Genomic DNA, 22,606 nt, shown 5'->3' on the forward strand with positions numbered 1-22,606 from the left:
CCCTACATTTGTCTTTCCCTACAAGCCTCACTCCTGAATGTGTTTTTGCCCAGTCTTTTCTGCTTTCTCCTACTTCTTCTAATGTCCCTACTTTCCCCCCTCCTTATTTCATCTCATTCTTCACCCTGCCTTTTATACTTAGAAGAGGTTCCTTGTTGTGTGTTATCTGGCATTGACTCTCTCCTTCAAATCTGCTAAATAATTTGCTAAGTAATTGCTCTCCCAACAATAAAGTTCAGCATGCACTTATGTAGCATAGATAGGAGGAAATAATAAGTGCCTTGAATAAACAGTATCTCTTTAAGAAGTTAACCTTTACCTGGAGTGGAAAAATATGGCTACGGCACTTCAGCAAATAGGAAAAATAGAGCAGGCTTGTCACACTGTAGCTCATAGGACTGGAAATTTCCTGCAAGTTAGCACTGTATTTAAAAAGACTGTATGAAGATTGAATTTTTCCATGATGGCCTTGGAATATCATTCTCATGATCCACTGGTAAGGAAGTGGAGTGACCGTGCTGTGACAGAGATATTCCAGTGCCCCTTCGCAGACACCCGCTACCCCAGCACTGAGTAATCCCCGATGGGAAAATAGAAGTTAAGAAAGCAGAAGCAGAATTTGCTGTGATCTAAGACCACAAGCCTTCATCTGACTGAAGCAAATCTATTTCTGTACATTGTAGAGAAGGTGAAGGAAGTGAAGTGTTTATCTCTTGAACTGGCAAGCAGGAGGCACTGATAAAACTGTTTCAAAACGAGAGGTTCCTTTTGCTATGTGTGCTTTGGGACGCTTACGAGCCACGGTGTCTGTGCAGTACACCTTTGTAAATTCCCAAGTATCTATATCAGAAACCTATGAGAGAATAAATCCCAGAATCTTGATTTCCATGTGATTCAAAACAGTTGCTTGTGTAGTTACTGAATTCAGCCTAGCCTTGGTCTATATGCGCTGGTTATGTCCCGTAGCTGTAGTTTTTATCTGTAATTGTCAGTAAAGGTCCATGCGTTTGGGAGCACGTATATTCTTGGAACCAAAGTTATCATCTCTTGCAAAGTGATGACCCTACTTATGCTGCTGCTTTAAAATAAACATTAATTGCCAGCCTACATAATGATCTACAGTCCTGGCACTGCAGCAGTTCCCTAGAACTCCCTTCCTTTATATTTTGCCTTTAGTCAGGTCGTTATATTTATGGTTGTTTCGTGATTTGAACAGATTGTCAAGATTCATTTGGCTTTATAGTAAGTTAGGCAGCAAAGTCGTCTAAATTTTTGTAACAGAGCTGTGCTGAATTGTTGACTTTATTTATAAAATCAATTGATACCATAGGTTTTTGGAATAGAGACGTAAGTCTATAACCAAATTAAATTTTTTTTTTTTCTGTTTGCTTCATGTGGAGTAAAGCCACCTGTCATTTCTGCAGTCAGCAAACCACTGAAAAACGTGTCTAGATATAACCATTTCTTGTACCTTTCTGTGTGACTTGAATCAGAAATGGTAAAAACTCCAACAAGAATTTCTGGAGGAAAAAGACATTGTTAGTAAAATACAGAAAACAGCTTTTGGACACGAGGGAATTTTATTGTTTAAACTTCAGCTGTGTACTTAGTTTCACCAGTTCTACGACTTCTATTTCCTGTTACGGTTTTGGTAGCACATGTTTTGTTTTGTTTGTAATTTTGGAAACAGTTTTCTGTCATGTAATATTGCGAACTGATTTGAAGGCAACAGTATTTCTTAAGAACCTGTATTTCGATGGCTGTCCACTGCAGACCTCCAGCTCTGTTGACGCTTGATTACTGTCCTGTCCATCAGCCTGGCTGCACAGTCAGGCTGGCAGGTGGAAGTGGACATAGGAAGTTCACCAAACTCCTTGTAGGTTAAATCACAGCAAAAGGAGGTAGAGAGAGAGAAATATTAGAAGAGGAAGAGATTATGTGATGAATTTGTTTGGCACCCAGAAAAAAAAAATTGCTAGCAGCATAATGGCTTTGTGCACTGACTCCTTTGTACATTGGTGTGTTTAGCCAGTTACAGTAGCAGTAATTTAAGAACTATTGTCTTGCTGTTGTATAAACACTTAGGATGTTTGCTTGGCATCGCCAGTTTTGGAGATGTATAAATGGAGAACTGTGTAGAGATTGTGTTTCACATAAAAGCAAAATATTTGCTATAGATAAAGCTGCCTAGTAAGGAAATTATAAACCACATCCCAAAGAGCATACCATCAAGAAGCTTAGTTTAGAAACATCAACATGTGCCAAGTATCGTTATGTATATTTGAAGTGATAAAGAAATCCTGGAAGGTACCTTTATCTTTCTGCCGCCGTGCTTGGGTAAGTTTTAGTGATGATCATACTCAAACAGTGGTTTAGAAATGCTGCTGCCTCCCGAAAGCCTAGCACACGCCATAATAGTCCTGATTTTCATTAGCTCCTGAGCCTTTGCCACTTGGCGCCTGGCCATGTCGAGGGCCTGCCTGCTGCAGCCCGATTCCAGCTGTGCAACCAAAAGGCAGAGTGCTGAGAACTATTTGTCACTTCAGTTGTCTTAATATCTTAGATCTGCAGAGGAAGATATTGTTTCAACAATCATTTTCTCCTAATAGAGGTGTCATAAAATGTCTAGCGTAGAATTAATCTCCTCTTTACCCCAGAGTTATCCCAAAGCAGGAGACTTGAGTTTTTCTGCTCTGCCGTGAGTGCTCGTGTATCTTTAGCCTGGTGAGGAATGCTGTGGAAGTGCTCATGAATAAATAGGCAACATGGTTCGCCCAATGGAAATATGTTTTTAATGCATTATATATAGTAAAAATAGCAAAGAGTTTTAAATGTCTCGCATCTGAGTTTACAAGGAAAAAACTATGCCTCAAACGTTGGCGTGAGGCCTGTTAAAAGAACAGGCTTTCAGGAGGTTTCCACGCTTTTGCGTTCAGCCCTTGTTAAATGCAAGGCGTAGAGATGCAGGGGGAGGGTATAAGCACCTGTTAAGGACCTAATGAGCACTCATATGGAATATGACCTAAATACAAACCTACTAGTGGAATTAATACAACAATTTATTAATTTATGTTCCTTTTGTTAATTAGCACTAATCACGTTGAATTAGATAGCTCCTGACAAATGGAATTTAAAAAGAAAGCAATTATATATATAAAAAAAAAAAGAAATGTTGGCATCTTTGATTTTGTTCTGTTATAAACAAACAGCAAATCCCAGAGAGTTTGGAAAGTTATGGTAAATATCTTCTACACGGGAGATGAATTATTAGGGGTTCCATGAAGCAAACCAGCTGGCTGTGCCTGTGTAGTCACGGGAGGACAAATCCTCTTGTCTGGCACCCAAAAGGGATTGTTGTAGGTGTTCAGTATTTTCAAAACAAGTTTTCATTGTGTCAAAACAAGTTGCAACAGGAACAAAAAATACAAAAGCACGCTACATATGTATGTGTGCTCCGTGCAAAAATACTTTCTACTTCAAAAAGTGAATAATCAGGTGACATTGATAAAGCCTGGAGAACCTCTTTTATAATTCTAATAGGGATCTGCTGTTGAAATAATTTATATAGCAAGATTTTATTGCAAAGTGTCAGCATAATAATACTAGTCCGGGAGGAATAGGTCAAAGACCTCAAGAAGCCTCAGGCTGTCCTTTACTCTGACTTATGCCCTTCTTAGTTCCTGTTTTCACCTAATTTAATTGGAAGAGGGGAGAACATTGGTATTCTAGGTAATTTATGAAGATCAGTCATCTCTGGACTGGATTTTTTTTGGTCAGGATTCTGAGGATTTGAATAAACTTGTAGATGTCTCGCACAGTTCCTTTAGGGTGCAGAAGGAAAGAAATGTGCGATGCGAAATGATGCAAATCCTAGACTTGCAGTTCCTCTAAAAGAAATGGACAGCAGTTGGGGCAAATTCCTGGGATACTCAGCTGTATCTAATACAGCTGAAAGGGGTACAATTCAGTCCTCACCTCTGTCCTGGGGGAAAACGTAGCATTTGCAGAGCATTACAACAAACTCGGTGTTCACCTACTGGACAATTCAGACAACAGAGGACTGCTGAGGAGAAGGATGTCCTCGCTATAGACTCTACTCTAGAAGGCTTGGAAGGGTTATGTAGAACTCTTCAGAGATGCCCATGACTACAAGTGTGCCTGCCCAAGTCAGATATATTAGCTTGGAAAGGTTATGGAAAAGAACCCCATATTTTCCTGTGTGCCTTGCCTAGGTCTTTCTAGGCCATTCTAGATTACGAGAAAAGGGATGTATTTATCAAATATACTAGCTACTATGATTTTGAATACAGTAAGGTTGTTCTATAATTAGAGCCTAATACTTTCAGAATTAAACTATAGAATCATAGAATGGTTTAGGTTGGAAGGGAAGCCACGGTCACAGAAGATACTAAAGCATTTTACAAGAATTAATTCAAATGTTGAAATAACCGTTAGTATTTAAAAATAAAGTTTGCCTTCAAAGCCAGTAGTAGGAAAAATCCAAGTACAATAACCTGAGTCTGTCTTCTGATGAGAAGGAATATAATAGATGCACCTGATACAGTGAGAAAAAGTAATGAGAGCCCATGTGTCTGTGGAAAGATCGAGGGGTTTCATTAGCCAGTAAAGAATATGCAAGGACAGAAACACTGTGCTGATAGTAGACATGTTGCTATACAGCTGGGTCTGTACTTGATGTGGACCATCAAGATTATTTAACCCCCTTCTTCTTCCTCAAATCATCTCTTGATGGAAAAGGCACTTGAAACCCCCACATCTTGAGCTGAAACACATAAAACATATGAGTGCAAATAGGGATGAATTTGAGATCAGCGTGCTGAAAAACTTGGCACTCTTGAACCAAGGAGTTTAAGGGGAATATATTTTGTGAATGACATAGGAAAATGATTCATCACCCCATGATGAATGTCCTTGTCCCAGACACAAAAAGCAGAAATCTCATTGGTACAGCATTTTGTGTATTTTTTTTGCTTGCGAAGTTTGAATTTTTGTGTTCTGCTCTGAATTTCCCACATGAAGATTTTAAAAGAAATAGAAACACCTAGACAGCTGCAAAACACTGCAAATCCACACCCTAGGATTTAGACATGTGTGGGCTTCTGGAGACCTTGTACCACAATCAGGGTTTTTTATATCACTAGAAAACATGTAAACAACGAGTGATCCAATTCTACCTTCTTTTAGATACTTACCATTTGCAATAGCAAGATTTTCTTTCCACTGGATAATAAGGTGAAGGAAAGATAAGTGCTTTACTCTCAGCAGATGTCCTTGAGTGTAGCACCTGAAATTCAATGTATCGTATCAAATGTATATAGTGGTTAACTACAGCTAAATGTGTTGTTTTCTGGAGTGCTGAAGAAAAATTTCCATAGAAACCTCATAACTTGCTACCTTGAACTTGGAAAATGACCATTTGAGGGAACAAAACCAAATAGATAAAAAACAATAGATTCTTACAGTAAGACACTCAACAAAGAGTTAGACATGTGCCTGTATGCGAATGAAGATTGGCACCCACTCTAAACTAAAAAGAAAGCAGCTCTTTACACACTGTTTAAGCTAAGATCTAAACCATTACAAGAGGGGTGCAGAGCCATTGTACTCAATACTCGCATAAAGAATATCTGTGGACTTTGTACAAACCAGTTTCTCTGTGCTTGAAGGAGCGTTTTATGCAGTTTTTCTGAGCTTGGTGTAAGATCAGTTTGACACAGACCCACCGGGAACACGGTAGAGTAAAGCAGGATAAAGAAGGAACTCTGTGTTTCCCAGAAAGGAGAAAAAGAATTGATCAAAACCTGATTTCTGCCACTTGACACAGCCTAGAGAAGCCATAGATCATTAGCTTTCTGCATCTCCAGTGCAATTGAACAGTACCCAAATTACTGATTATTTTTTTTAATAACAGTTCTCTAGAGCTGAAAACTATATCTAGTGGATGTAAAAATAATAATTTCAAAACACGTTTGAAGTACTCGAAAGTATCTTGTGGAAAAGTGTCTGAAACAAAAAAATGAGATATTTTAATGCGAATTCCTGTGGTCTAGCGCAGATCAAAGTTACTGAGGGTGTAATTTTTTGTGAATAGCGGATCATAAATGAATCTTTTTTCCAAAGTTCATGTTTACATTCACGGTTTCTCTCTGCCTGTATGTGCAGGATGCTGGAGTGTGAGTGTTACTGTCACTTTAAAACCTTTCCAAAAGTGCTAGTATTCCGTGTGAAAGAGGCCCTTGCCATCCAGTCTGTAGCAGAGTCTTGTCCTTCCAAAAATTTTACATTTCTTTTAAAGTTATTTAATGTAATCAGTTGTGGAATAATATGTCTATGTCATGGTCCTGTTTGTGTGGTAACATGTACACTTTGACCTCAATGCCAGTTGGTTGATAAAAGGAAACTTACTCGGCCAGTAGTTGGTGCTTGTTCTGTTCCTTCTTACTGGTAATCTCTGCAGGGGAGAAAAAATGTCAGAATTTCCATTTCAGAGGAAATTCAAATATTTTAACATACAGTTTTCTCCCATGTCAGATGAAAAGAAAAAGTTATTTAAAAAATTTTGCTTGGAACATGTGAAAAAAAGGCAGTTAATGTGACACTATAATGCATCTGCCAGCAGTAGCACAATGCCTCCTGGAAGCAGAAATGTTAATGATTTATCCCATCATTCTTTCTGGACTGGGTCCTTTGAAGAGACTACTTCTGCTGTTACGTTTATACTTACAGCTCCTGTGATGCACCAGGGCCTTGTCTGCGTGACTAGATACATCATCTCTGAGATGTTGGATCGCAGATAAGGAGGTTAATATCAAAGTGGTTGTTTAGGCTTAGTTCTACAAACCAGAAAATCTCTTCTCAGGTCAAGCCAAACTGAAGTATCTCATTCTTTTCCTGATGAAAACTCAGTAGCATTTTCACAGAAATGCACGCAACTGGGTAAAAATGTAATTTTCCATTGAAAAAGTTACGATCATTTAAAAAAAAAAAAAACATTCCAGCAAGCTCTAAAGCTCTAATAATGAGTAATGTCTTTGCTGCCTCTGCTACTCCTTCATATATACTCAAAGTAAGTCTTGTTACTTTTATACACTAGCACTTGCCACTCCCTCCCTATAAGCAGTGTTGGAAGCAGTTTAACCTCCCTTCTACTTCCTCATCTTTCCTTTTCAGTCTTTTCAATGTGCTGTAGCTGATACAGTTCGATCCAGTATGTTGTACTTTTGGATCTCTTTGCAGAGTCTTGTTTGGTTTGGTTTGGGGTGGGGAGGGGAGGGATAACTTATTTTTGCATGTGATGAACCATAATTATCCAAATGTTGTTTTCCAAAATGTCTTTAATCTCAAACACTTCGGGTGTGTGGGAGAGGGGCAGAAATGGAGGAACTTATCCTGGGTAAGCATGTGGTACTACTTTTGCTTCAGTCTGGACAAGACCACAAATGATAAATGGCAAGCTTAAGCATGTACTTTAAAGTATGGAAAGAAAAAGTACACATTTACAAATTATGAAGTACTAATGGAATTTTTGTAGTGTGTGGAACATCTCCAAAAGGTTCATATGAACTACCAGTGAAATAACATCCTCCTTGAAACAGTACATCTGATCAGAATGTAGGGAGGTGTTAGATTTAGTTTTGCAGCAAAGAATACAAGGTCTACTGTGGGAATCAGTGAAAAGAAAGGATGCTGGTGTAGATAAAGTTGGTGTGGGAGGGAGTATGTGGTATCAGAAGCATTTGTTCTGGAATTTACCTAACAGAAAAGTCATTGAAATACAATGCAGTAAGTGTGGTTTTAATATAAAGCACAGAAATGCTATAAGGATGGGGTTTCAGAAAAGAAAGAAAATGTAGAAAAATACTTCTGCTTATATCCTGCTTAATGATTAAGAATTTTTCCAGTTTAGGAAGAGGGAAGTTTTAAGTAACATTTATCAAGTCAGTAAGAAGAGCATGTGCATGGAAGAGGAGTCTGCAGAGAAGCTATCAAAGGGGAAGGAAGAAGCTACTTAAAATAAGCAAGGAGAGGAAATGTAGTTAAATGTAAGGACAGATAATGCAAGGCGAAATAAAAGGATGATAGATCCTGGCATTGACAAGATGCAAGTGATATTCCTTGAGCTAGCACAATGATGTAGAGCTGACAGGGGCGTACATAGGCTACAATTTCAAATGTATGCCCTAAACACACAAATACAGAAGTGGCATTCAGCTGTTAGGATGAGATGGCAGGCGTACATGCTCAGGTGATTTATGTATGTGTGTGTGCCAGGATGCACGATCACTTTTGTGGGCATAATTGTGAGGGCTGCTTTCTGAACCTTGATTCAATAAATCACAGTGTGTTCTGTAAATACACAGCACAATCTGTGTATGCTAGAAAATGTGTGTGCTGGTTTTGCTGCTTTTCTTTTCCGTTTCTGGGCTCAGCTCCTCAGTCCAGAAATGCTTTTACTTTCTATTGCTCTGTTAACCTTTGGACGGCGTCTCGTGTGTGTTTACAGCTTTTGTACAAAAGCTGACTGCAGCTTTCTGTTAATTAATTTGCCAGGCACAACTTCACAAAGAGAGGAGAGCATTCTCTTTTGTGATCTTGCAACGTTTTTAGATGTGCAGAGCTATGATTGCTGTTCAGTAATTGCCAAAGCTTCTGCCCAAATTATGAAATACATACCATGATTGTGAGGATGATCAGCGTATGTTTGCTTCAGGAGGTAGACCAGCAGAGAGTTCAGTAATGTAATGAACAGTGAACATAATTGCAGCTGTTGTCATTTTGGATTTCTTTTTTTTTTTTCGGTGGGGAGAATGGGAGAAGGTTCTCCTTCCATAGAAATTTATGAAGACCAGTGATACGAACAGAAAATTTAAAAAAAAAAAAAAAAAAGTAGAGAAAGTGAAAGGCTAATGCAGGAAGTGATGAAGCAGCTTCTAATACAACTTGCAAATGAAGGGTATCATTGGGACACCTAAAATATGTTTAGTACATGGATGAGTATTTCAGTGTAATAAACTCAAAGGTACAGTTCAAACTCAATTTCAGATGCTTAGGTTCAGCTCATTTTACGGATATATGAGTCACTCAATTCTTTGTAAAGAAGATCGACTAAGATCCAAAATATACAAAGCACATCTTAATTTATAGAATAATGTTCTGACTTTCAGAGTCTAAGAAAACGAATTACGGTTCGTCCAAAGTGTTAGTGTTTATTCACTACGTCTTACGTAAACCACTGCCATCAACAGTGGCTCTGTATTACGTCAACGTTTCTGTAAGGAGACAGATAAAGAGCTTATCTCCTGCACGTATTCTGACTTCTCTTCAAGATTTTCCTGCTCTGTTGACTTGTCTGTCTTTGGGCCTTTGGTACCATACGTGATGCTTTCTTCAACATAGGGGAAAAAAAACTTTTTATCCATAAAACACGGTGAACATCAGCTCTAGCAAAAAGTCCCAGTTATAAATGCTGCAGGCAGTGGGGTAGCCACACTTGTGGCTCATCCAAGTGTTTCTTACTTTTACAGCCATTCAAAGGTTTATTTTCCAGTGCATAATACAGTTTATATCTGGAGCTTTGCATTGGATAAAATATGAAATGTCCGTCAGGCTCTTCTTACAGTGTCAAGTTGACCATGTTGAGAGGTTAATGGTGAGGACACTGAAGAAAGAAGTACTGCTGGGTCTGGAAAGCTGAAGTGTATGGATCTGCTGTGTACCAAAAACTTTGAAGAAAACCACTACCCACTTACCAGATCTAATAACAGACTGAGCATGGTAACATTGTGCTTCTCTGTTAAAAGCTTGGCTACATACACGCACACACCGTGTTCCAAGTTTACTCTTTCCTAACCATGCGTTTTCTTTTTTTCACTAGGGCGTATTTCAAGACTTTTGTCCCTCAGTTCCAGGAGGCAGCATTTGCTAATGGGAAGCTTTAGACAGCCTCGGGCACGGAGATGATCCTGGATAGATCCTTCAGTCTGAGCAGGGCAGCCCTCAGGAAGAATGCCTGGAAATGGGTTGGACTGCCTTCGTAGGTGCTTTCTTGCCTCTGAAATGGCTTGGGTAGCTTCAGGTTTTGTCAGATTTCTGAAACAAAGACCTCACTAGCATGCTTAAAACTGAATATTTGATATTCATCCTCTCCCTTTGCCTCTGCCACCACCATTTCTTTATATATCTACTGGATTAAATTTAAAAGGGTGTGTTTTGATGTGATAACGTTTTCTTGTGCCAACAATGTCCCCGTATGTTATGCCTTGTTTCCTTGTCTTCAGATGGTGTAAATTGGATTTGCTTTTTCCATGGAAATACGATGTAATGTGTATATTTAGTTAACATTTCCAGCTTATCCTAAGAAAATATGAAACTGCCGTATGTACCAGGAATGCCTAACGGACTGTACAGTGCCATATTCTGCCTTGGAGGTTTGCGTCTCACTGTGGTTGTTATTCTCACAGGTATGGATATGAGTTGCACAGTTCAATTCTCAGTGCCTTTCAAGTTGGTCTGATATTTATATGGCAGGGTGTTGGAGGTTTGGTTTTTTTTAATATGTCAGTTGAAAGCTCATCTTATATGAAATGCTATGCTTTTACGCTTTGTTTTTATTTCCAGTTGTACAATTTGTTTTTCTAATGAACTCCCCTTGCCATTATGAAAAAGTTCTATTTCTTTAGTACCAATGTGCAAGGAACTAGTTATATAAATCAGTATAACAAAATAAAGCTCTTTCACAGACCCGTAATTTTTCCAAGATAAATACTGCGAAGACGAAGAAGCAAACTTTCAACAAAGGAATGAATGATGTCTTGGAAAATGACCGATGAAATAATGTAGGGCTATAGGTATTTAGCTTAATGCTTAAGTTAAACATGTCTTCTCAGAAATAATTTTAAGTGTATATAACTGGAAACATTACCTCCCTTAATTCTGAAATGCCAAATGCAAAATCCCACCTATTCATCCTTTCTTTCACGCTTGTGTCAGGCGCACCAGTTGGGGCTAACTGTCACGATGTCACTTCCCAAATTAATTTGTAAATAGACCAGGGTACTTTCCAGTAAGGAATAAAATCAACAGTGTATGTTGCTTAGAAATGGCATATGGAAAATATGCCCTACTTCTGCTAAATATAAGGAACTAAATGAATAGTATGCAGATGATACAGTGGCACTGGAAAACATTTAACTTGAAATTATTCACTATGGACCTACTGTCTGCTTATGCAGTGAAGTGTCATCAAATCACTTGATTGGCAGCATTCTCCTACCCTTTCCAAAACTTGTTATTTTACATTAAAAATAGTGCTTGCCAGGGGAATGTCCACCTAAGAAGTGTAGATGGGTTTTGAGCAGTGAAGCTTAATAATTAAGAATTATGCAAATACTTTGCCTGTAGAAACTGCAGGTATTTTTAGCTACTTTGTAGGGAAATTTTTAGTTTATGTTTAATAGTGAATTCCTTGGCTGGAAATAAGGCTGCAAACAAAATCAGGAGCCTTATTGCAAATCAATGGAGGAGGGGGCATATTGTGTCCTGTGACCCGCCCCCTTGTGACCCTCCCTGCGTTATCTGAGGGCTGCAAACCGCTCCAAAGGTCTGGGCCCCTCGCTCCCCTCGGTGGAGCCATTGCGTTCGGCTCTTGCATGGAAACCAAGACCTACAGCAGATGTGGAGGGTAGTGGTTTTACATGGATAGCAAAACTGTAACTGAACAACCTTAAATGACTGAAAACAGGCATTGTTTGGTGTACTGGGATGATCTCACACCTGCATTTCTTCAGGTGAAAGTCAAACCCATGTACACATTCAAGAATAAGCTAACTCTTGTGAATGGGGTGGGAGAAGGAGGATGGCTGATGACAAAAGTTTGTTCTCATTGTTTCTATCAGATTTTGAACACTATCTCGAGCATCTTCAAAACGTAAAAACGAAACCCTCAAGTTGCATCACTAGATTCCTGGAATCTTACATTTTATAGCATTGTGTTTGACTCAGTGCAGTAGTGATTGCCCCATGAACAGTGTTTGCTTTATATACCTGGTTGTCCAATTGGCACTAGTTTGTTATTTTTCATCTTTTCAGAAGTTACCATGGTTCAAAGCAATTGCAAAACTTTTCAAAAGGAGGTCCACTTTTCAGAATTAGTACACATGTTCAACCAAAAATACATCCTTCACCTCAGTCCTTGTCATTTTGGACAAAGGACTGCTTTATCAGGAAAGGACTAAGAGTTTTAGAAACCATGTAAGAAAAGACCGAGGATATAAAAAGCCTAAACCAGCAATTCCTTCTGTTGAATTCAATCATTTCACTAATGTTTTGCTCGCATATATGGAAACAAACTGATGGTTTCCATCTAATTTTATGTCATGTTACAGCTGGTAGTTCAAAAAGAAAAGAAGAAAAAAGGTAGAAAAGTTGAGAAACTGAACTGTTTGTGTTTAAGGTAGGGTCTGCAATCCTGTCCATTTCCAAGTTAGAAGAAAAAGCATTTTTCTTACATTTAGTGAACATTTTCTTTATTTCAAAGCCACTCTGCACTCTTTGACCTGCACAATATTTTATGGAGCCCTTCCTGATAGCTTTCAGAAGAGTGTATTGCGGGTGTTAGCACTACAAGTGGGGTATTGGAAGGAAAAACACGGAAATGAGTGAACTCTTCAGAAGAAGGATTGCCATATAAATATTACATCAGAAAAAATTTATTTTGAATAATTTTATATCAAATCGACTATGTGTTGAAGGCATTTAAGTCAGCCACAAAAGTTGTAATCTAATAAGTTGGAGTTATTTCTGTTATCTCCTGTTTTGTGATAATATCCATTGTGGCCAATTTACTGGCAATGAGACTTTCAGTGATTTCTTTCCTATTATGTGATATATGCGATTAAAATGAGCAGTCAGACCTAGGCTAGTTTATTTGGTTTATGAGAACCACAAAATATAGGAGAAAAATAGCAATGTTATGAACATATTGAAAAGCATAAATTCTACTCTCTCATAATTTTGATTGAAAGAATGCAGTAAGTCTGTAGTTACTAAACCCCATTAATGCACAATTTTCCAGTTGTCCTTAAAGTGCAAACTTACAGTCAAGCCTTTATCTGCATACGTAAATCCACTGTGCTAGAAGTAATACCAAATCTATCGAATTCAAAGTTAGACTCTTTGTGAACTTGCTGGAAAGACTGGACAAACAGCTGAAAGAATAAATAAAAGTTAACAATGTTGTACATAGTCTTCGTTGGTCTTTGTGTTGCGCTAGTCATTGCTTTGTTGATCAGCATGTTTCGTCTGCTGAATCAGCAACTCTTTCAGTATCGTGAGCACCCTTGAACATCTTCCCCATTCATATATGGAGCAGACTTGAGTCAGTTTTTGAGAAGAAATCATTACTAGAATTAGCATGAATCTCCTACGCGTTCTTAGACCCTCATTAGGCATGTTTCTCTGTGTGTTTCCTTCCTCTCACCCTGTCTGATGCTTGCAGGAATCAGCATCTTTGGTGAATCAAGTCAGGAGACGAGATCTAGCAGTGAAGTGCAGTACTTCAAGTCTTACTTGAGGTGGTTTTGCACAAAGAGACTTCCTACCTAGGGGAGAGGGGAATAGGTCTGACTAGTCTCCATCGATCTGTGCCTCCTAATACAAGGCTGGGAGTTTAGCAAAGGTCAAAAGCTAAAGTGGTGAGTTGGAGACTGCTACTTGTGTGTCGTCTCCTCCTCTGTCATTCCCCCCCTAACAACCAAAGAAGCAGCAGGAGTAGAAACCTGTAGTAGCACAGGGTGAGGGTCACTCCTGCAGGTCTGAAGTACGTTTCTAGTACCACATCTGCACGGCAGCGATGTGTGGAGATGAAGAGGTAGTGTCCTCTGTCAGCAGAGAAGGGGAGTTTCTCGCCCTCCCAGCTCTGTGAGAAAGACGTGCTGCGAGGAGGGAACAAGCTTTGGACATGGCTTCTGACCATGACCCTTAATTACAGAGTGCTGTCCCTGCCCTGGGAAGCAAATGAAGTCTGTGACCAAACTGACTGCCAGTGAACGCTCTTCCCTTAAATTACTTGTGCCTCTGTAATTGATGTATTGTAACGCTCATTAAACCTAAAGGTTACACTGTTTCTTGCTTCTTAAATGTTACTGAAAATCCCTTAAGTCATCTCCTTTTCAGTTTTTATTTTCACGTTGTCTGTAATGTTCTGGGACAATTTTGTTTCATCCTGACTACTTACTGCTATTTTTAGCAAGTTTGAGGTTTACGTTTTAACAAGGTACAAGGTGTGTGCTGTTGTCTTGTGGGCCTATGTTAAATATAGAATTATTTGCTGTAAAAATAATCAGTAGAAACTGTTTTTTATCTATTAAGCTAAGTATTACGTTCTCTACAACAGGGTAGTTCTGAGGACAGACTTGTTACCCAGAACAGAGAGGATGATCACGCTGATGACACTGGATACATTTTTTGCCCCGCTTCTTAGTTTAGTTTGCATGGGAGCATCAGCAGGGGGAAAGTGTATTCTCCTTTTCTGAAGGAAGCCTGCACCTAAATAAACCATTGATCAGGCTGTATCTTTTCCTGTTTGTGCTTTGAAACAATAGGGTTTGTCCCTATGGGCAAAACCAGTAAAAGTCTGAACAATATACATTAACAGTAAAGGTTTTTTGTAATTTTTTTATTTTTTTTTAACTGACTTTTGTAGATTCAGAGAATAATTTCAAACTTTGCACTGGGGGAGGGTAAGCAACGCAGATATCAGAAACATGCAAGTAATTTTAGCTACATATGAAATAAAAGACTAGCAGTCTAAATGGTATTCTGCAAGAACTGAAGGGTTTTGCCATGTATTCAAAAGCCATGGTGTGACAGCGATTTTAGTGCTGCTTTTCCTATTCCATTCCCTGTCTTACGTTTAAAAGCTCAATTCTTGGTTCCAAGGCACTGCACAAACACCATTTTGTTAAAATGGTAGTTACCAAGCAAAAAGGCAGGGGGGAAACCAGGATCAGCTGCTGAAAATAGGTCTTAAATCATTGAGAAATCAACAAAGGAAGCAAGGTTTGGCGACTGCCCTGCCACTTGCTGAGTCTACAATATGGGCCTTCAAACATGTCCCCAGTGCAAATTAAAAAAAATACGGGAGGTTTTTCTTGCAGTGCTAAAGAATAAATACACTTTTAAACAACAGGAAGTAAAGCAAGCATTTAATTGCAGGCATGAAAAGCAAAATACACACTAGCAGTCTAATGTTATTTATGCCTACAGCTCCCCGCGTTTCTCCTGTCACCAGAGAGGGTGAAGAATTAATGCCTCGTGCTGCAGCTGCCCGTGGTGAAAATTGATCCTTGGGGTGCTCTGTGTTTTCATCAAACTCTATTTAAACCCTAATGATGCTTTTTCTGTCCCTGAGGATGGCAACACCAGTACCAGGGAAAAGAAAATCTGATGCTGTCAGGGGGTTCTGTTCTGCTGCTGCTCCATCCCAAGTCCTTGATTTGGTAGGGTGAGTACTTTGTAAGCCATCAAGCCTGCCAGCAAACAGGGTACATTTTATTTCCTCGGTGTTCATTTGAAATGATTCAAGCTGATTATAACTTGACATCTTGTTTCCCTTATTCCGCCGTCCCTTTCAGCAAAAGATCTTTAGTATGTGTTTAAAAATCGGAGCCGTTGAGGTTATTTGTGTCTTTCAACGGGGACGTAGCCCAGGTGTGAGAGTAGCAGCACCAGGTTGGAGCCGTGCATTTCTTCCCTGAACTGCACAGTCAGCAGCAGCCCATGCGTGGCCCACCCCTCCCAGCAAACCTCGCTTGAACTCGGTCTGACAGGATGACAACCAGGAGTGACAAAATCTCTGACCCTTTTTCTAGCGAAACAGCCTCCGCTGGCTCAGTCGCTGTCTGTAGCCGCCTCTGCGACCCAGGTGCCCCTCGCTCCCTCTCCCTGAGATCCCGGCTGCAGGAGGGAACGGGCTTTGGTTGCTCATCAGCTGAGGCAAGGTTCATTTTTGTCCCCAGCCAGAGGAGCAGCGCCAGAGGGGAATGCCACTCTGCTGCTGCTGCTGGGCATTTCCTCTTAATGCCTTGATAGGAAAAAGCAGCTGCAAAATCCAGCTGCAATTCCAGCCCAGCCCTGCCAGCTAAGGGTGATTTCTCGTGTGTTTTGGCCAACCGAGCCACCTCTCTGTTCAGCTACCTCCCTTCTACCAGAGAGCAGACACCACAGAAAGCTTCCGCCTTGCATGGCCAGCCCTAAAGGCACGTAAGAAGTTCAGGGACCATCAGCAACCAGCTTCCCATCTGTATTTTTCTATCCTTGTTATGAGACGGGGAAGCAAAACGTCTATATAAAAATCTGTGTTATAGAAACAGCTTGTTTCTTACGTTTCTCCAGCACTGTGACTTGTTTCAGTGGTTGTTTTATCATTGCTTTCTGTTCAAAAAGGTACCGTAGTGTGCTGCGTTTCTTAGACTTTCTTCACCCTGTCCTCCCTCGTGTCCAGTAGGTGCTGTGTCTCAGCATCTCTGTTTGCCTCTGGATAGTAGGGGTGCTCTTGGGCAGCCCACGGGTGAAGTGGGGCACAGGACGGCATATTCCGGTTTCAGCAAGAAAGAGGTGAGTTTGGGTGAATGAGTTTGTGCTGTGAGAATTGGGCTCTTCTTTTTGAGAGCACCCACAGCACATGTAGCCGAGAAGAAATGACAGCGTGTGTCTAATGGGGTCAGATGGCTAAATGGAGCCGTTTCCGCACAGTGGTGGCTGGTATAATTATACGCTGGGCTGTAGCGTGTCTGGTCCTAATAGCACCCGGGACTCTTGTGGGTGACTCAGCCGCTGCTTGAGGCTAATTATGGGCAGGTTGCATGAAAAACCCCCACGACTTCATCCTGCCTTCCTCTCTTCCAGAGGATGGGTGTTCAGCACCGGCAGAGATTGCTCATGCAAAGCTGGGTAAATGCCTGCTCATGAGGAAAAGGCTTTTCAAAGCAAGGCTGCAAACAACACTCAGAGGTGCCTGGTTTTCGAAGAGGAGGTGGTGTCCGTCAGGACATTGCTCAGTCAAATCCGATTCCATGTCTCTGGCATTAGCTGGTGCTGGGGAACTTTATAAAAAAGTGAGATTCCAAAATAATCTAATCACCTGGCTTCTCGTGCTTGTTTATGGATGACAGGAGTATTTCTTCTGTGTTTGTAATCACCGTTTTGTTGAATTTAGCATTATTTTTGTTATGGTGCTTCAAAAATTGATCAAATGATTATTTGGCCCTTTTTAAAATTCAGCCGTGTATCCATCACTGTGATACCTCTGGCAGAAGAGATGTCCCCACATTAGCCATACTGTGTGAAGTGTTACTTTTCTTCTCTGCTCCAGAGGTGTCACGGGGCTCAAGAAGCAGGTCCTGTGCTTGAAGGCAGCTCAGAGAAAATTCTGAGAAGGTGTTGGAAGGTTACCGGCATCACTTAATGTGTGATTGGTACAGACCCCGACTTTGCTAAGAACAGCTTCTACTAGAAGTACCAGAGTATATACTATGTCTAGCATTACGTACACAGGATTAGGGGAGCCACACAAGCTGCTGAAATGAATTTGCGGGGAGTTTCGTGACTCCTTCCTTCAGGCTCTGCAGGATTATGTTTACAGGGAAGACTTCTATCAAAAATTATTCCTCCCAAAGCGATGCTATCACAGGCACAAATCTCCAGGACACCAAGCCCAGGGCAGAGAGCATTTCCACCAAGAGGACACAGTCCAGGTGTGGAAGAGGTGCCCCCAGATGTTTGGGCATCTCCCTGGAGATTTTTGAGACATGAGTAGGCAAAGCTGTGGTGGTCTTGATCTAGTGCTGGTGATAGTCCTGCTTCAAGCAAAAGGTTGGACTAAATGACCTGCAGACATACCTCTCAGGCAACTTTGACGTGGTTTTATTAACTTTTTAAAGACCTGTGATATGGATCTAAGCACAGCAAACACAACCTCATATTATCTACCTTTAAAGATTGTTCAGAGGCAATAGCACATGGAAACAAAATGAAGAGCAAAAGTGGTAAGATATCAAAAGTTCGCTGTTTCTAACCATTTTCAGATCTTAGAAGTAAGTGCAGACAAAGATTCAGTACTTTTTCAGTCACTTGTGTTAGCAGGGACGGCTCCAAAAATGTGGCTGATTGATGTCTAAACAACACGGTGCTCTTAAGTAACTGCCTAAGCTAATTCTGAGCAGAGTAGCTCGAGTACTTGAAGCACTGTAGACATGTTGCATCATCCCTTCGTTTTTATGAAAGGTACCTTGGTGTTGCCTTGAAGAAAAACCATGTTTGGATTTGAAAGTAGGCTGGGCATCTGGAGCCAATGCTCCCTGTATACAAACAAGATGCTTCTTCAGGGAGGAGCTAGGGCTGGAAACTGGTCCAACATGCATTGAATTCTGGTTGTTTGGAGTTGTTTAGACTATTTAAAGAGCAGTTCACAAACAGGAAAGTGTTAAAACTGAGTGAAATGAGCTGCTTTATGGGCCACCATATCACTGCAGACTGGAAATTGTAGCAAGAAGCCCTGTGCACGCCAACCCGAGGGGCCTGTTTGCAGGGAAGTTAGCTTTTACAGCCTAACATCTTGCTATAGAAAAATAAGAATTGTTTTGAGGCTTGTCTTTACGCCTAGTCCTGCCACTCAAGATTAAATCTCGCAGACAAAACAAGCTGTTTGGGAGGCGGACCAAGAATGCCTTTACAGTGAAGAAAAATATAAACACTCAGCCAACTGTGATTAACTATTGAATGCAAAACACTCCCTGGGTTTTGTTTATTTGTAGACCATAGAGAAAGCTCCCAAAGGCTGCCATGCTTTCAGTGTGAAAATACTTCAGCCTCTGCAACCCACTGTTGCTGGGGGATGGAGGAAGGAAAGGATTTTGTCCAAGCTGTTTTTTGGGGGCCTTTTTTTTTCTTTTTTTTTTTTTTTTTCCCAAATGTGTTGTTTATTTGGTTTTGCAAAGATGATGTACCCGGTTTCCTCTCATTGTGCGTATTCCTGCCTCCAGCTGCTCGCACCTGAGCTGGACTTTGGCTCCTTCCCCTCTCGCTCTACTGCGCAGGATGGGCCAAGAGCGCCCGCCTCAGCCACACCGCCATGCACGGGATCCCGCTGTCTTCCAAACCCTGTCCAGATGAGCACAGGGAGAAGTTATCATTAAAAACAAAACAAAACAAAAGACCAAAAAAGTGCTTGTGAGCAATTGCTTATTGCTTGCAGGCAACTCGGCATCCCCAAGCTTTGCGGCGGCTGCTGGAATGGCAGCATACAAAAAGCCCAAGCCCTTTGCAATGTGTTTCGTGTGTGTATTTACCTGTTTGTGTTAGCAAAATGATAATGTCCAAGTTTACAGGCAGTTTTAGATTTCAAGGAAGGGAGAGAAAGCGGGTGCTGGCAGCCAGAGAGGGAAGGAGCAGAGGCTCATCGCTGCCGTGCTGCTGTCGGCCCAGAACAACACTGCTGAGTACAGTGAAATTATCCTGTCCTGGGCAGACTGACTGCAATGTATGTCTTGTAAATGTGGAGTAAATGTTTATATGGAATTTTATTCTAGTTTTATAGTCCAATTTAAATCAAGTGTGACGCCACTTGAGCCATGCACAGTCTCGGTGCTGCGTTCGTGCTGTAAGGGCTAAAGTTGGAAACAAATACAAGTGATCGTGCAGGATCGCTTCTAAGGTCAAGGAAATGCAGAAAGTAAACAGTGTTAATTGGGAAAGAAAAGCAGGATTATTAAGACTCTTTCAGCTCCAGTTTTCTAAATTACAGGACTCAACACATTTGTATTTTGTCATTAACTTATTAGTGCATCTTTAGAAGAAGCACTGGACAGGCCTGTGGGGAATTTTAACGTTTAAAGCTGCACTTTCATCCCTTCGCTGTGCACGTACATCTTTGAGCCCCTCTTAGGGAAGGCTCAATACATACAGCATGGCTTCCCCCTGTGTTTTAACATTAGCTATCAAATGAGTGGAAGTTAAACCACAGGCTCTGCAATCGTGTCTGCTGGTGTGACAGCACCATGCGTTCCACGATGAAGGCATGAAGGAGAGCCAGGGCTCCTCCGTCCAACCTCACTTAAGCAGTAAAACTGCAAAGAGGACAGTTCTAACAGCAGATTAGACAAAAATTGTCAACAAGATTTGGCCCAAACAGGCTTTTATTTAGGACCCAGTTGATTTCTATGAAACACAAGCTGTATGCAATCATTTAAATGCAGAATTAAGTGGTCCTGTCCTACGGCTTTTTCCTCAAGCTCGGGCTAGAAGGCCTTTCAGGACAGTTACTGCAGGTGTGATCAGGACACACCGGTATGCAGAGAGATGTCAACTTACTGTTTTTGTTTGGGGGTTTAGGTTTGTTTTTTTCTTGAAAGACTATTTAGCTAATTTCATTGACAGGAAATAGAATGTCACTTCTGGCCGCTACCTGAAGTTACAGGGAACAGACCCCCAAATTAACTCTTCATCATTTTACTATGTTACTCTTTAAAAACAAAACAGGATCCAAACCCTACTGCAGCAGTTTCTGTACGTGTAAACAGCCAAACTGATAACATCTAATCAGCCTCTTTGCCAAGGCAAGACGGCAAGAAGTTCTTGCTTTATAACATTAAAAATGCTTTGTAGTTATATAGGACTTTTCATGCAAGGACATCAAAGTGCATTACAGGTATTAATTAATTAGGTTTCACAACACCCTTGTGAAGTATTTGTGTCCGTTTTACAAACAAGGGACTGAGGCAGAAAGCAGGGATAGGACTGGTCCAGGCCGGCATGGCTGCCCCATGGCATGGGGCTACAGCCAGCACCGCTGCTCCCACCCTTGCAGGGGCGCAGGGGAGCCATGCCCGGTCTCGGCGTGAGGTGGGGAGATGGCTCCCTCCTCGGCCTAGGTCTCTCTCCTGCCACATCCCGCCTGCCTTGCTGGGGAGCGGACATGCCGGGAAGGGTGGTGTGGAGGCTGCCCGCGGCAGGACGGACCCGCTGGGGAGTGGTGTGAGGCCAAAGGCTGGGGTCCTTCCTGTGTGTGCTTGGAGCTCTTCACCCTGCTCCATGGCATGGCGTAGCCATGCCCTGAGTCACCGGGTGCAAGATTTCAGTCCTTTAGATGAATACATAAAGCTGAAGTCTCTTGCCGCTAGGTGGGAATAGGCAGAGTTTCCCCAGGGGCCCGCCGGCCTGCTGTCAGCCATGCCGGCATCTCCCACCTCGGCTGGCGCCAGGGCCGGGCTGCCCCTTGGCCAGCGCTGCTCTCCCGAGGCTCCAGCTGATGCCAGGTGTGCTCAGCACCCATCTCCCGCTGGCCTGCGGGAATGAGCCCCACGGAAGGCAGTAGTCCCTGCCGGTCTTGTCGGAAACAAAGAGGGGAAGAAGCTGCCACTGCCACCCTCTCATTGGGCAGCATGGCGGGGGCACAGACCCAGCTCCACAGGATCTCCCTCAGCCCAGACCCAGTGAGAAAATGGACGATGCCCAGTGGGACCTCCCAGGGCAGCAAAACCTTCTGGGGGGGCAGGGTGAGCGTGCCCGGGAAGGACGGGTTTGGGCGAGGGAAGCGTGTGGGTCTGGGGCTGAGGGTGAGCAGCCAGCCCCGGAGGCGGCTGGGATGGAAACGGCTTTTCCAACAGGAGGAAGGTGGAGGAGCATGTACACGCTGCTGCTCTGGCTCCCGGCTCCGGCAGCAAGGTGCGCTGGCCTCTCAGGAAACTGCCCCAGAGCCCTTTGATCATCAGAGAGAATAATGGAAAAAAATTATTTAACAGAGGTCAAATTAACATAGATTCCATTAGCTAAATGGGGAAAATCTTAAAATAGAAGATGTTCCCTCAGAAGAAAAAAAAAAATCAGATTAAGACCAGATGAGCCTTGTCCAACTAAGAAGCATAAAATGTTCTTCCCAGCATGTTGTGGTTATTTTGTAATAACCATGCACTACACTGATATGCCTATGTAATTGCATACAGGGAGAACAGGAGTAGCGTGTAGTATAAAATTGCCAGACACCATCAGCTACCGTGAAGTAAAGCCCATTCGTAGTGGTCCGGGTTTTTCCCTTATCTTATACATCAGTAATTCCCTTCCTTGTGTTGTTTTGCCTGGGTAAGATTTTTTTGTTCAATATTTGACCTGATAAATTCAAGAAGAGGGAAGCGTCCTAGAAGATCATTTCATTGTTTCATTTACTCTCCTTGAATCCTTAATGCTTAACCTACTACAACTGCTTCTAAATGAACGATGCCAGAAGAAAAAGTAGTATCTGCTTTCGGTTCTCCTTGATCTCACCCAAGGTTTTGATGTCTTGACTGAACTGAAACATAGAAATTCCTCTAAAAGCTGCATAACTATTATTAAAAAAAAAGACAATGAATCCCATTGGCCAAGGTACAGTCTTCAGGCCCCAGTTCAAACACGGCATTTAAGCACTTGCTTAACTTACTAATTGAAGTCAATGGGATTTCAAGCACTTTGCTGAAATGGGAGATTTTGTGGACAAAGTTTGTGCCAGTACATTTGTAATACAGAAATCAAGTCATGCCAGGTTTATTTTGGC

The 22,606-nt window shown here is 41.6% G+C and overlaps 1 protein-coding gene across 1 annotated transcript in view; it reads left to right on the forward strand.

The window, feature by feature from the left end:
- BABAM2 (BRISC and BRCA1 A complex member 2) overlaps positions 1-13,258 on the forward strand; it is a 175,031-nt gene extending 161,773 nt beyond the window's left edge. Inside the window, exon 12 of the mRNA XM_074144601.1 lies at positions 9,896-13,258. Within this exon, the coding sequence (XP_074000702.1) occupies positions 9,896-9,959 (64 nt within the window). The 3' untranslated portion in view covers positions 9,960-13,258. The remainder of the gene's footprint in view (positions 1-9,895) is intronic.
- The last annotated feature ends 9,348 nt before the right edge of the window (positions 13,259-22,606 follow it).

The sequence above is a fragment of the Numenius arquata genome, chromosome 2, assembly GCF_964106895.1.
Source record: "Numenius arquata chromosome 2, bNumArq3.hap1.1, whole genome shotgun sequence".
NCBI lineage: Eukaryota > Metazoa > Chordata > Aves > Charadriiformes > Scolopacidae > Numenius > Numenius arquata.